The 10,506-nt window shown below is 42.3% G+C and overlaps 2 protein-coding genes across 2 annotated transcripts; both read right to left on the reverse strand.

Moving 5' to 3' along the window:
* Positions 1-114: 114 nt before the first annotated feature.
* Positions 115-5,280, reverse strand: tgm5l (transglutaminase 5, like). Its single transcript, XM_076748826.1, has 14 exons — positions 5,236-5,280; positions 4,953-5,135; positions 4,612-4,845; positions 4,144-4,262; positions 3,652-3,780; positions 3,143-3,320; positions 2,773-2,908; positions 2,564-2,667; positions 2,218-2,457; positions 2,050-2,112; positions 1,746-1,958; positions 1,498-1,655; positions 1,126-1,262; positions 115-681 (listed from the first exon to the last, which is right to left on the reverse strand). The coding sequence occupies exons 1-14, from the start codon at positions 5,240-5,242 to the stop codon at positions 528-530; spliced, it is 2,055 nt and encodes a 684-aa protein (XP_076604941.1). The 5' UTR covers positions 5,243-5,280; the 3' UTR covers positions 115-527.
* Positions 5,281-7,353: 2,073 nt separating this feature from the next.
* pxmp4 (peroxisomal membrane protein 4) lies at positions 7,354-9,850 on the reverse strand. Its single transcript, XM_076741088.1, has 4 exons — positions 9,681-9,850; positions 9,352-9,414; positions 9,061-9,259; positions 7,354-8,975 (listed from the first exon to the last, which is right to left on the reverse strand). Exons 1-4 carry the CDS (start codon positions 9,791-9,793, stop codon positions 8,706-8,708), a joined length of 645 nt encoding a protein of 214 aa, XP_076597203.1. The 5' UTR covers positions 9,794-9,850; the 3' UTR covers positions 7,354-8,705.
* Positions 9,851-10,506: the final 656 nt, after the last annotated feature.

Raw genomic sequence — 10,506 nt, forward strand, 5'->3', positions numbered from 1 at the left:
AGTGACCTTTTTTGAGAGAAGGTCTCCCTCTTCAGGGCAGAAACAGAACTACAATAACATAAATCCACGCACACATATGTTTAAGAAAAGCGGCATAAAGTAGATTCAAACACATTTATTTTTTTGTTTTATTTGACTTTTCAAACAAATCACAAAGCACAATCAATAAATTTCAGGTAGCAATGTTCCTTTCTGTGGCTCAAACACATAAATAGCTGAATAAATAGCAAAATAAATAAATAATTTATTTTCACATGTATATCATACACAGCAATAGAAAACCAGAAGGGTTAGATGGCAGTAATCTCCATGTTTTTTCTGCACCTGGCCCATGTTCTGGCTTCAGGTGGTTTTTACAACATAAATGAAAAGTGAGTTTCTGATGCACAACAACACTGACATCAGAAATGTAAGTTCTGTGCCCAAATGTGACACCTGAGCAAAAAGAACGGCAAAAGACACACACATACACACACACACACACACACACACACACACACAAACACACAAAAAAACAAAAACAGGACCTAAGCCCTGTTGACATGGACCATCTTGAAGCCTCTGATGGTGGAGCTGATGTTTGCGAGGGACAGGTCGGCCTGCAGCATCTTTGTTCCCACCATGGTGGGGGTGAAGGTGATGTCCTGCTCCACTTTCCCTCCTGGACGCAGTGGGGACATCCTGCAGGAAGACACAAAACATAAAAGAGTTCACAAAATGTTGAAGCACTGCTACCACCACAGCGACCTGGTTGGAGTCGACTGCATCAGATCAGTGTTGTTTGCGACAGCGAAGCTAAACTCGTCTAGAACTTGTCTATAAATAAGTGCTCGCAAATAATCATTGGCCCCGATCTGCTCACGGCCCTGGAACATTTGGTTGTTTATTCTAGCCACACCTACCTGAACACTGAACACGAATAAGAGCAGAACAATGCAGGTTAACAAGCCTACATTCCTCCAACAAACACACTGTGCTATCACATACTGTACAGTGACACTCCTAAGTTTGAGCATTCCTTCGCTCATTCACTTTGTAGCCATTTGTGATGTGCGTGAATCACTGAGGCGCCTACGAAATCAAACATCCAATACGTATATAAACAGTGGAGATCATTTTTCTTACCTGAAGTGAGCCTTGCCCTGGATCAGCCCGGCTCCAGCTACAGTCAGTAGTCCGCTGACCGGGTATGAAAATGGGTTGGTGAAGATCACTGTGGCAGTTTGCTCTTTGTTAGGCACGATGGAGTCTTCGTTTGCAACCTGAGGGGGAACTTGGTGTTAGTGAATCCTGAAAATTCCCGTAAATTACCCCTCAAATGACGTTAAAGTCAGTCAATGTCAACACATTCTCTATGTCTCCTGCAGCTCTTAGTTGAAGCTATATGATGCTTTAACTGAGTGCATCATCACATCTGATATGTAATTTTGTTCCCTCGACAGAAGTGACTTTGCCATCTAAACTATCAGTGAGGAACAATCAGTGTGTCTCCAGTACCTCTATGGTGAGCTGAGGGCTGGCGATGTTGAACTCCTCTGAGGCCAGGACCCGCTCCTGACTGTTCACGTCCTCCAGGACGACTGCCAGGTTGATCAGGTTGTCTCCCACCGCATCCTCATACTGGGCTGGGTTGATCTGCTGTTGAATAACCTTGACTGGAGACGGAGAAAGAGGCAGACATTAAAACCACAACAGTCCTTCAGAAGTGAACATTCGGGTCTTGCAGATGAGTGAAGCAGATTTACCTTCCATGGGTGCCAGTTGTATGACACCGTGGCTTTCCCAGAAGGTGTCTGAGGGGCTGTTGTTGTATTCTTTAGCCTGAGCATTGAGATGCACCTTCACCATCTTGGCAACACTCTGCTTGTTGATGGCTTTCACTGTGAAGCTGACAGGCTCCCCAGCAACAGGAGCTTTATCCAGTGTCATGAGGACCACCAACCCCTTGGATGGACGTGCTGAAGAAACATGAAGAAAACCAGTGTGTGAGTTGATGTGTGTTTCAACACATGATAAGTCTGATTAATGCATTGAAAACTCAAATATTACCTCTGCTTAATGTTGACTCTTCTGACATTGTGGAACTTCGTGATGTAAGTGACGAAGTTGGGCCTATGATGGAAAGATTGAAATGACAACGTGATCAGAGTAAGAATTTGTGGCTTAGAGTGAACATTATGCCACTTCATGAATGTATTTTCTGTTTCTGGCTCCTACTTCTGATGTATTTGTAGTCCCGTGTGATGTTCTGGTGTCTGGGTGAGCCAACAGCTTTGGTGCAGATGAGGGATCCCACTCTCTCTGTGTCGGTGCTGTAGCCGAGCACCCGACCGTCACTCACTATGATTGTGCGGACGTCGGCGTTCACCTCGGCGTAGACAAAAGGGATGTCGTAATTCAGGTCAATACGCCGATCCTTGACTGCTTTGACCGGGGCTGGACCGCAGCAGAACACTCCTAAAAACGGAGGAAAAAAGGTTATGGTCATGTTTATTCAGGAAAAAGAGATCAGTGATGACCAAAAAAGTGAGAAATTTCTCGCAATAGAACAACAAACACACACCTCCACTCCTCTCCTGGGGGGTCGAGTCCAGAACCTGCCAGCCATCCAATCCATATCCCAGATCCCGGCGAGTCATCCAGCACTCCACCCAGATGTGGTAGTTCCTGTTAAAAGCAGCCAAAAGAAGATATCACAAGGCATGAACAGGCTTTTTCACTTCTTCAGAACTCAAGAAATGTGTCAGCGTCAAAGGTGAAATCGCCGCTAACCATATGCTGTCTCTGCTGTGGTGCAGCTTCTGGCCCGTTTCGGAGTAGTACTCCTCAATCACCAGGTTGCCATTGGTGTCGTGAGCAGAGTTGAAGTTTGTGACGATGCGGCAAGGAATGCCAAAAGCTCTCATGACTGAAAGACACAGACAAAGACGCTTACACATGCTGATGAAATCTGAAAGTTGCGTCATTGGAAATAATGATCCACTATGTGAAGACTGATAAGACATCAATCATCAAGTTATATCTCAGAGGTTTAGCTTAGCTCAGGTTATTGAAGTCTGTACAAGACGTGTAGTGAGGTAAAAAGTGAAGAGTGCTTGAGTGATATTTTTTGTCAATGATTGCATTATGAGGAAATAATCACCTGTGCACATGACACCTGCAAACACCCAGCACTGTCCGTACTTGACTGGGCTGAAACCAGACTGAGCCCACTGTCTCAAGATGTCCCCGCTCCCAGTCCACAGGGAGGGATTAACCCCCTGCGAGAAGTCGTCTGACCAGTTCCCTTTCAACACCCCGCGGTCGTCTTCACTGTTGATCTGAACATGAAGGAGAGGATAAATGTCAGTTCCTAAAGCTCATAAAGCAAGCTGGCACCTCTCCCATCATCCGAGGTCATTCTGATTCACGCTGCCGGTTTAATAACTACTGTGATCGACCGTTTCACTGCAGTAATTACAGTGTTTCTGCATGTGACATTTTAGTGTTCAGATCTTTGCAGGTGTGTGTTTATCTTTACAATGTACAGAACAGTGTCCCAGTTCAAGACACGACATGTTTTTAATAAGCAGCAGTGACGCTCATGTTGTAGAAACACAACACTGGCAGGAAGCGATTTACTACTCTCTCGAAGTTCATGCTGGCACCCACCATGGCAGACACCAATCGGCCGATGTAGATGGGATTGCCTCGATTCAGGTAGTCCAGTCTCTTGTTCTTCTGGTGCTGAGGGCTGACTTGCAGCAGATTCAGGCACGTTTCCAGAATACCAGACTCATACTTTACAAGTAGAGGGAAAGAAATGAGAGATATAAATGAACAGTTCATGACATTTGAAGCATATTCTAATAAACACGTGCTCATCTTGCTTTCAAGTGACTAATGTGTGATATTTAAGGTCCGGTTTAGGGTTGAGGTTTGATTAGACATTACTGGTTGCTGTTATATCTCTACAAAAGTAACTACTACCAAACCGTTTTCACACATTGTTTGTTTCAATTGCTGCATAACAGAAGGGTTTAATCCACTTCAAAGATTAACAGTAAACTGAGCAGTACTTACACAAGCAATACTTGCAGTCCAATGCAATAAATACTTCTCTTCTCACTGAACATTTGCAAAAACAGATTTTCATGTTCATACCTGATCGAAGGACCATGGTCTTGACACAAGGTTCCTTGGCGTCCCAATAAACAGCAACCCAGAGTCACTCTGAACGTACTCCTCTCTCTGGTCCTCAAAGGGAATGTACACTGTGTCCTCTGTAAGACATAAACCTTCTATGTAGCACAACCTGGTGTGTTGAAGTGTTGAAATATATAAATGATTTAACACTTCAGCTGTCATACTCGGTTTTCTTCTGTCCTCTGTTTTTTAGCTGGTGTGAGACATTTGCTCAATGAACCCTTACCTCTAAGGTATGATTCACAGAGCCAGTCACACAGCACATCACCACTGCACTGCAGCACTCAGACTCCAATAAAAGGAACTAATAAGTGATCAAAGGTGATGAATGAATGCAATACATCATCATGGATTCAAGTAAATTTCTGGTGCGGTTAGCTCACTGCTGCTGCTTCTCATCACTTCACTGGGTTGTCTTGTACTCACCACGACACCAGGGATTGCAGAGCAGGATGAATTTGCCATAGGCGCACTTCTTTTGGGCGTTCTGAGTGTACACACACAGCTCAAATTTGTAGCTACCCACCGAGGCGGTGGCAGGAGAGAAGATGAATACGGAGGGTCTCTGGACGTTCAGGCTCCGGGGGTCAATGTAAGCTTTCCAGTTGGAGGTGGAAACCTTCGTGGAGTAAGTGACTGGAATTGTCACATACAGGTGGCCTGAGAGGAGAAGAGAGACCGTCAGTCAGGGAAAGGATGCAAAAGTGTGCACCTAAACAGCCATCCATCCAAAAAGAAAAAAAAATCTGAGTCTAAATCGAGATTACCTAGCATAATCTTAATCTTCAGATAGTCAATGTTGGGGTTGAAGGGTCGGCCCCCGAGTTGCAGACTGAGTCTGAATGGGGCTCCTCTTCGCACCACCAGGGCTTTGGAGCTGAAGAAGCCCTCAGTCCTGTGTGCCCGCAGGTTTTCGAACTTTTCCAAGTTGACATTTTGTATTCTCAAGTCTGCAAATGAAGACAAACAGATGAAAGAAATTGCTTTGAAATAAGAATTGAGCAGATGAGTGAAGTGATAAAACAAGATGCGCAGAGAAAAGGATCTCACCTTCCATTTGTTAGTGTCTCTTTTTCAGCGCAGTGCTTTATGTCCCTACTGTCCCCTGGTACAGCTATATAAAGCTTTGCCCCACCCTCTGAAAGCATGTTCACAGGCAGCAATAGGAAAGTGAACTGGTTTTCCTCAATAGTCACCAAGGCCCTCAAGTCATGTGTAACAAACAAAACTTACAGTACAAAACGGTACACCCCTCCTTGTTGGCTGTGTTGCAGGAGTACAGTTTCATGCGTAAATGATGCCTGCATGAGTAATCAGACTCACCCTGTTCATACGAAGAACAGAGGACTAGAGAGGATTGTGTTGTGGGTGTGTAAACATGCAACGTGCTGCGACATTTTGCAACACAGACGTGAGACCTGTAGCGGCAGCAGTAATACTTTTATAGAAAGCATAATCTAAATGCCTTTTTCTGGCTAATATCTATTCATACAGCTCACAAACTCTTATGTTAGTGTTATTTCAGACCATGTGCTGTTATACCACTATCTGGTGAGGATGAGTTTGACATCAGGCCACTTGTGTACGTTTTTTCTTCCAAATGACGCTGCTGCTTCCCAGGAATCCCAGACTGGCTAAACTGTAGTCATCTCGCGTCACTGCTGCTACTCAGCCGTAATAGAGCTTCGTCATTGTCTTTGATGCGATGTTAAATGACTAATTAAGATCCTGGATTTTGTTATTGACTTCCAACTTTGATCTTCAGTTTGTTTTGTTCACATGCCTTCAGTTATTTCCAATTATTTAGCTAATTTCAGGGTTTTTTTTTAATACACTCATTAAGGCATCTAAGGTTGTTCTTGTGCACACTTTATTAGTAGTAGTAGTGGTTAGGGCTGATTAATTGATTATGTTATTTGATTGGCATTTAAATACTGCTTCAGATGTGTGGTGGGCCTGTTTGTATTGGTTTCCCAATCTTTACAGTTGTCTTTAAAGTTTGTTAAACCAATAAATCCACAAGAACCATCGCACGGACTGCGATATACTGGAGTACAACGATATCACAGACACGGAAGGCACTTCAGATGGGCCCCTTGTTATCTTATTAGTCAGATTTGAATAACAAAGGATCACGCACACTTTCAATATCTATATTAAAGCTATGTTTTACTGAGCAGACACTGTTTTGATCCAATACAATCCAACCTCCCTCAAGTCTATAAACAAAAAGTTACCAGTTAACTTATGCATCAGTAAAAACATGCAGGAAAAAATGTCGATCATAGTGCAATAATTTGTAGTACATAATAAAAATGGGTCAGTTTTTAAAAAGATACACACATTGATGCACAGCACACCCTTCAATCCACTGCCTGCAGGCCTGACAGTGCTGCACTAGCACACAGTTACTTGTGCCCCAGAACAGAGGCGTGGGAGTTCCTTTGGAGTGTTTCCATTGATGTTTCGACTTGCCTCCCGGTGAAAAAAGCCTTATTGTGCAATCCATGTTCAAATGGCAGGCCACTAATCTGTTGGTAATGACATGTGCAGCAGCTTACACTGGGTGGGATACATTTTTGGAGAATGAATATAGAGTTGAATTCATGACAGGGACAATGTATCTGATGTCTCCATATCACAGCTAAATACATTTCCATGATCAATTGTAATAACTTTGTTGACCTTTTCCTCTAGCACTTTTTAATTCACCCAAGTTTTTTCTGATTAAATTCCATGAAAACTGACATCCAGTCATCACCAACGTGTTAGCACAGTCATTCTGAGCATGTTAGCATTTAGCTCAAAGCACCAGTGTGCCAGAACACAGCCTCACGGATCCACTAAGATGGCTGTAGACGGTATGGGTGGTCATTTAATGGTGAACACATATACTCCATTCAACATCAACTTGGCAGTAGTTCCCTTTCAGACACATAAAAATGTGATTCTGTAATAAATCTAAGAGCAGTTTTCGAGCTTTCCACTTAACAATAATAATGAGGAGAAGTTTGAATACTCACATTCAATTCAACATTCAGTACAACAAAGTAAAGCATACCTTCAAAGTTTTGCAGAAGTAAAACCACAGAAGTTAAAGTATTCATTAAAAATGGTTCCTCAGAATTTCATCATTGTATTAATATATTTAAGCAGATTTCACATGTTGCAGCTGATCAAGACAGGGGTCATTTTATTTGCTTTAGATGCTGTTGGATAGTTTATTGGAGAACATTTCATCACATATTAAAAGCTGATCATGTTTCATGTGCAAAGCTTTAATCTGCCAATAACTACTGACTTCAGCTTTCAAATAAAATGAACGCAGGTGAGTTACACTGTCTATATCCACCTCTTAAATGTGGAGTGGTAGCAAAGTAGCATAAAATGGTAACACAGCGTTAAGCACAGAACCTGGGTCAGAGTTTCTGACAGTCATTTGCTGTCACAAATATTGAAACTAACCTGTTAAAACAACATTCGGACTTGAAGACTTGAAGACATAAAGATGCAGTACATAACCATTGTTTACACATTCAACCATACAATGACACATTTTCCTCGTTATGCAATCATTATTGACGCTGTGCTATCGTAAAGCAACATGTCATATTAAACTACTGTATTCGTATGAGGTAATGAGCTGCTGCTCCTTTCATTTTGGATTGATCTTAAATTGTACACGTGATTATGATTAAGACTTGAGAAGAATTAGAGAATTAACTGAAAACAGGTGTGACTGAAAAAGGATTTAATTAAGCCCTAAAAAAAAAAGATGATATAATGATGACACACCTTCGGCTCAAAAACAAACAAACATCAACAGAAGGAAATTAACAGAAACCATCAAGATGCACATCCATCATTTCCTGTGTGGATCCTTCAAAGATCCTCGCTTCATTAGTGAGGCACAATATCAGAGCCGTAGTGTTTCATTAAGGACAGAATACTGCATATTTCAGGTAGTCGCCATTATGAGCGCCGCACTGCTGTGAAAAAGATGCTCAGCAGTGCTACACTTGAACAGCTGTTACTTTCTAAATATGAAGGAGAGCTTGTTTTAGTTTGTATTAATTTTATAATATATAGAGAAACTAAACCTAAATGTTAATAATACTGCTGATATTTTGACATTTTTCTCTCTGTGGAGCAGATTCATGACAGATAACAGCCTGTTTTGCACTAAATGTATTTTTGTCTTTCATTCTGCGGCAGGTGTATTTAGTAAAATACTCCAGGAAATTAAAATCAAACAACTGCACAATCACTCAAATGTCAGCAGGGAAATTACACTGGATATGCACAGTTTATCCTGTATGCTGGTGAGATTTGGTGTGTTGAAAATACACATCAATAAATCAAAGATCAAGAAAATAATTTTTATACAGTACAAATTATAATCTAGCAACAGTTTTAAAAAAGGCAACATTCAACAATATTTGAAACATTAATAATTATAAAAATAATGATGAAATTACTGAATTGTAGAGAGCTGGTCCCTACTGAAAAACAATAAAGCTTCATTTCGGAGCAGCAGTCCTTGGTTTATTGTACACGAGGAAGTCTGAGATGTCGTGCCACACGTTGCTGTCGTGGTAGAGGTAGGTCATTGAGGACTGCAGGGACGGCTGGAGGGTGTGTGGGTAATATTCAAACAGCCACAAGACGATCCCCCACACCAGCGTGGCGAAGAGTGGGAAAGGGTCGTGCTTAGGCTGGGGGATAAATCCTTTCTCTACAGCCAGCCGAGACAGCGCGAACAGGATCCTGGACAGCAGGTACATGTTGATCTGGAGACGAGCGGAAAGTTTCAATGGACTGAACACATTTATATGAGGAATTACAGGGAATTTTTGGACTGCGGGCTGATCGTACCTGACTATTGATGTTGTTGTTATCCCCAAACACTAACCATCCTCCAACGCAGGCAGCCAGAAAGGAGTGAGACTGCAGGTTCTTCCCCTGAATCCTCTCCTGCAAGGCTTGCAGTCCTTTGTAGGTGAACACGAAGCACGCCAGGTTGCGGGAGTGGGTGTATGTGGCCTTCAAAATGGCTTTGAGCTTGTTTTTCAAACTGTCAGATGGGGGGAAAAAAAGCTGTGCAGACACATGGGGAGCATTTGAATAGTGAGGTAGTTTAACATGAATCACAGCTCAGATTCTTACCTGCCACCCCTGAACAGAAATGTCATCACCAGGGCATGTGGTGCTCTGATTTTGGCCCCATATCTGAGAAATAAACACACTGTGATGTCAATGCTGTCTGGGAACGCAAGTGGCCTCAAAACAAGGTAAAAACAAATACTCAGTACTTGTCTGCTAATACTATGTTTTGCCTTAAGTTACCACGGTGACTCCGGGCAGCTAAAGCTACCGCTGTCAGCTCCAGCTGATTAGCCGAGGACCTGTTACCCGTCAGCTGTGTAGTAAAGAGGTAGTTAAACCATCGTAGCTTAGCTTCCTAGCTTGCTAATTTATTGAACGTTTTCACTCACACGGCGCCGTTTCTGAATCCTTTCAAAACTGCCAGAGCAGCTTTGTATTTCTCTTGCTGCAGAAGGTTATTGACGGTGTACAGGAGCGTTTTCGTCAGGTCAGGACCTGCCATGACTTTCAACACAGTCGATGGGACACAAATACATGTTGCACACGCGAGACAGAATGGTGTGTCACCGTGAAAATTCGCCGTGCTGCAGCATTATCGATGAGGTTCCTATGTAAATGAAGTTCAGTGTAGTATTGTGGTGTTTTTGGAACCAAATTTTTTTTAATTGTGTTTTAAGAGTAAACAAAAAAAAATCCTAACATATAATACATATTTTAACGTAGAAGTGTCCCTTCCTTTGCAAGTCTATGTATTGAAAAATGAAGGCAAAAAGTGACTGTTGCAATGATTTGTTATTGTAGTATAATTTGCTCTCGGGGGCTAAATCTACATACCAAAGTTTGGTGTGTAGCTTTGGAAACTGCATTAGTCATTTGATGATTGCATATTACATAATGTGAGCGTAGCTGCCTCATATGAAGAGTGCAGACTCATTTTGTTTGAAAAACCAGTTTTTAATCATGTCCTGCAGATGGTACAGCCACGTGCCACAACTTTTAGGACTTTTAAAGTGCAAGTCAAGGAGAGGTCTAATCTAAGTGTGTACGCATATGAAGTCAGCACACATGCTCATTCAAGGTTGTTTGCTGAAGAAAGTTGCATCATATTCTATAATCTGATCATGTGCAAAGTCTTAATCTACAGAGGAGCTGTAGAACGCCCTGTTTTTAGGAGCTGTCGAGCACCACGTGCAGCCCCTGAATTCCATTAATGCA

The sequence above is a fragment of the Chaetodon auriga genome, chromosome 2 (assembly GCF_051107435.1).
Source record: "Chaetodon auriga isolate fChaAug3 chromosome 2, fChaAug3.hap1, whole genome shotgun sequence".
Classification (NCBI taxonomy): domain Eukaryota; kingdom Metazoa; phylum Chordata; class Actinopteri; order Chaetodontiformes; family Chaetodontidae; genus Chaetodon; species Chaetodon auriga.

What these genes read in the sequence shown, in the direction of transcription:
- tgm5l (XM_076748826.1), bottom strand. An exon ending in CTGCAATCCCTGGTGTCGTG is followed by an intron (nt 4,263 to 4,611) that starts GTGAGTACAAGA and finishes TATGTCTTACAG; the next exon opens with AGGACACAGTGTACATTCCC. An exon ending in AGAGTCAACATTAAGCAGAG is followed by an intron (nt 1,959 to 2,049) that starts GTAATATTTGAG and finishes ATGTTTCTTCAG; the next exon opens with CACGTCCATCCAAGGGGTTG.
- pxmp4 (XM_076741088.1), bottom strand. Translation starts at nt 9,793, where the DNA reads ATGGCAGGTCCTGACCTGACGAAAACGCTCCTGTACACCGTCAATAAC. An exon ending in GGATTCAGAAACGGCGCCGT is followed by an intron (nt 9,415 to 9,680) that starts GTGAGTGAAAAC and finishes TTTATTTCTCAG; the next exon opens with ATATGGGGCCAAAATCAGAG. An exon ending in TTTCTGTTCAGGGGTGGCAG is followed by an intron (nt 9,260 to 9,351) that starts GTAAGAATCTGA and finishes CCCATCTGACAG; the next exon opens with TTTGAAAAACAAGCTCAAAG.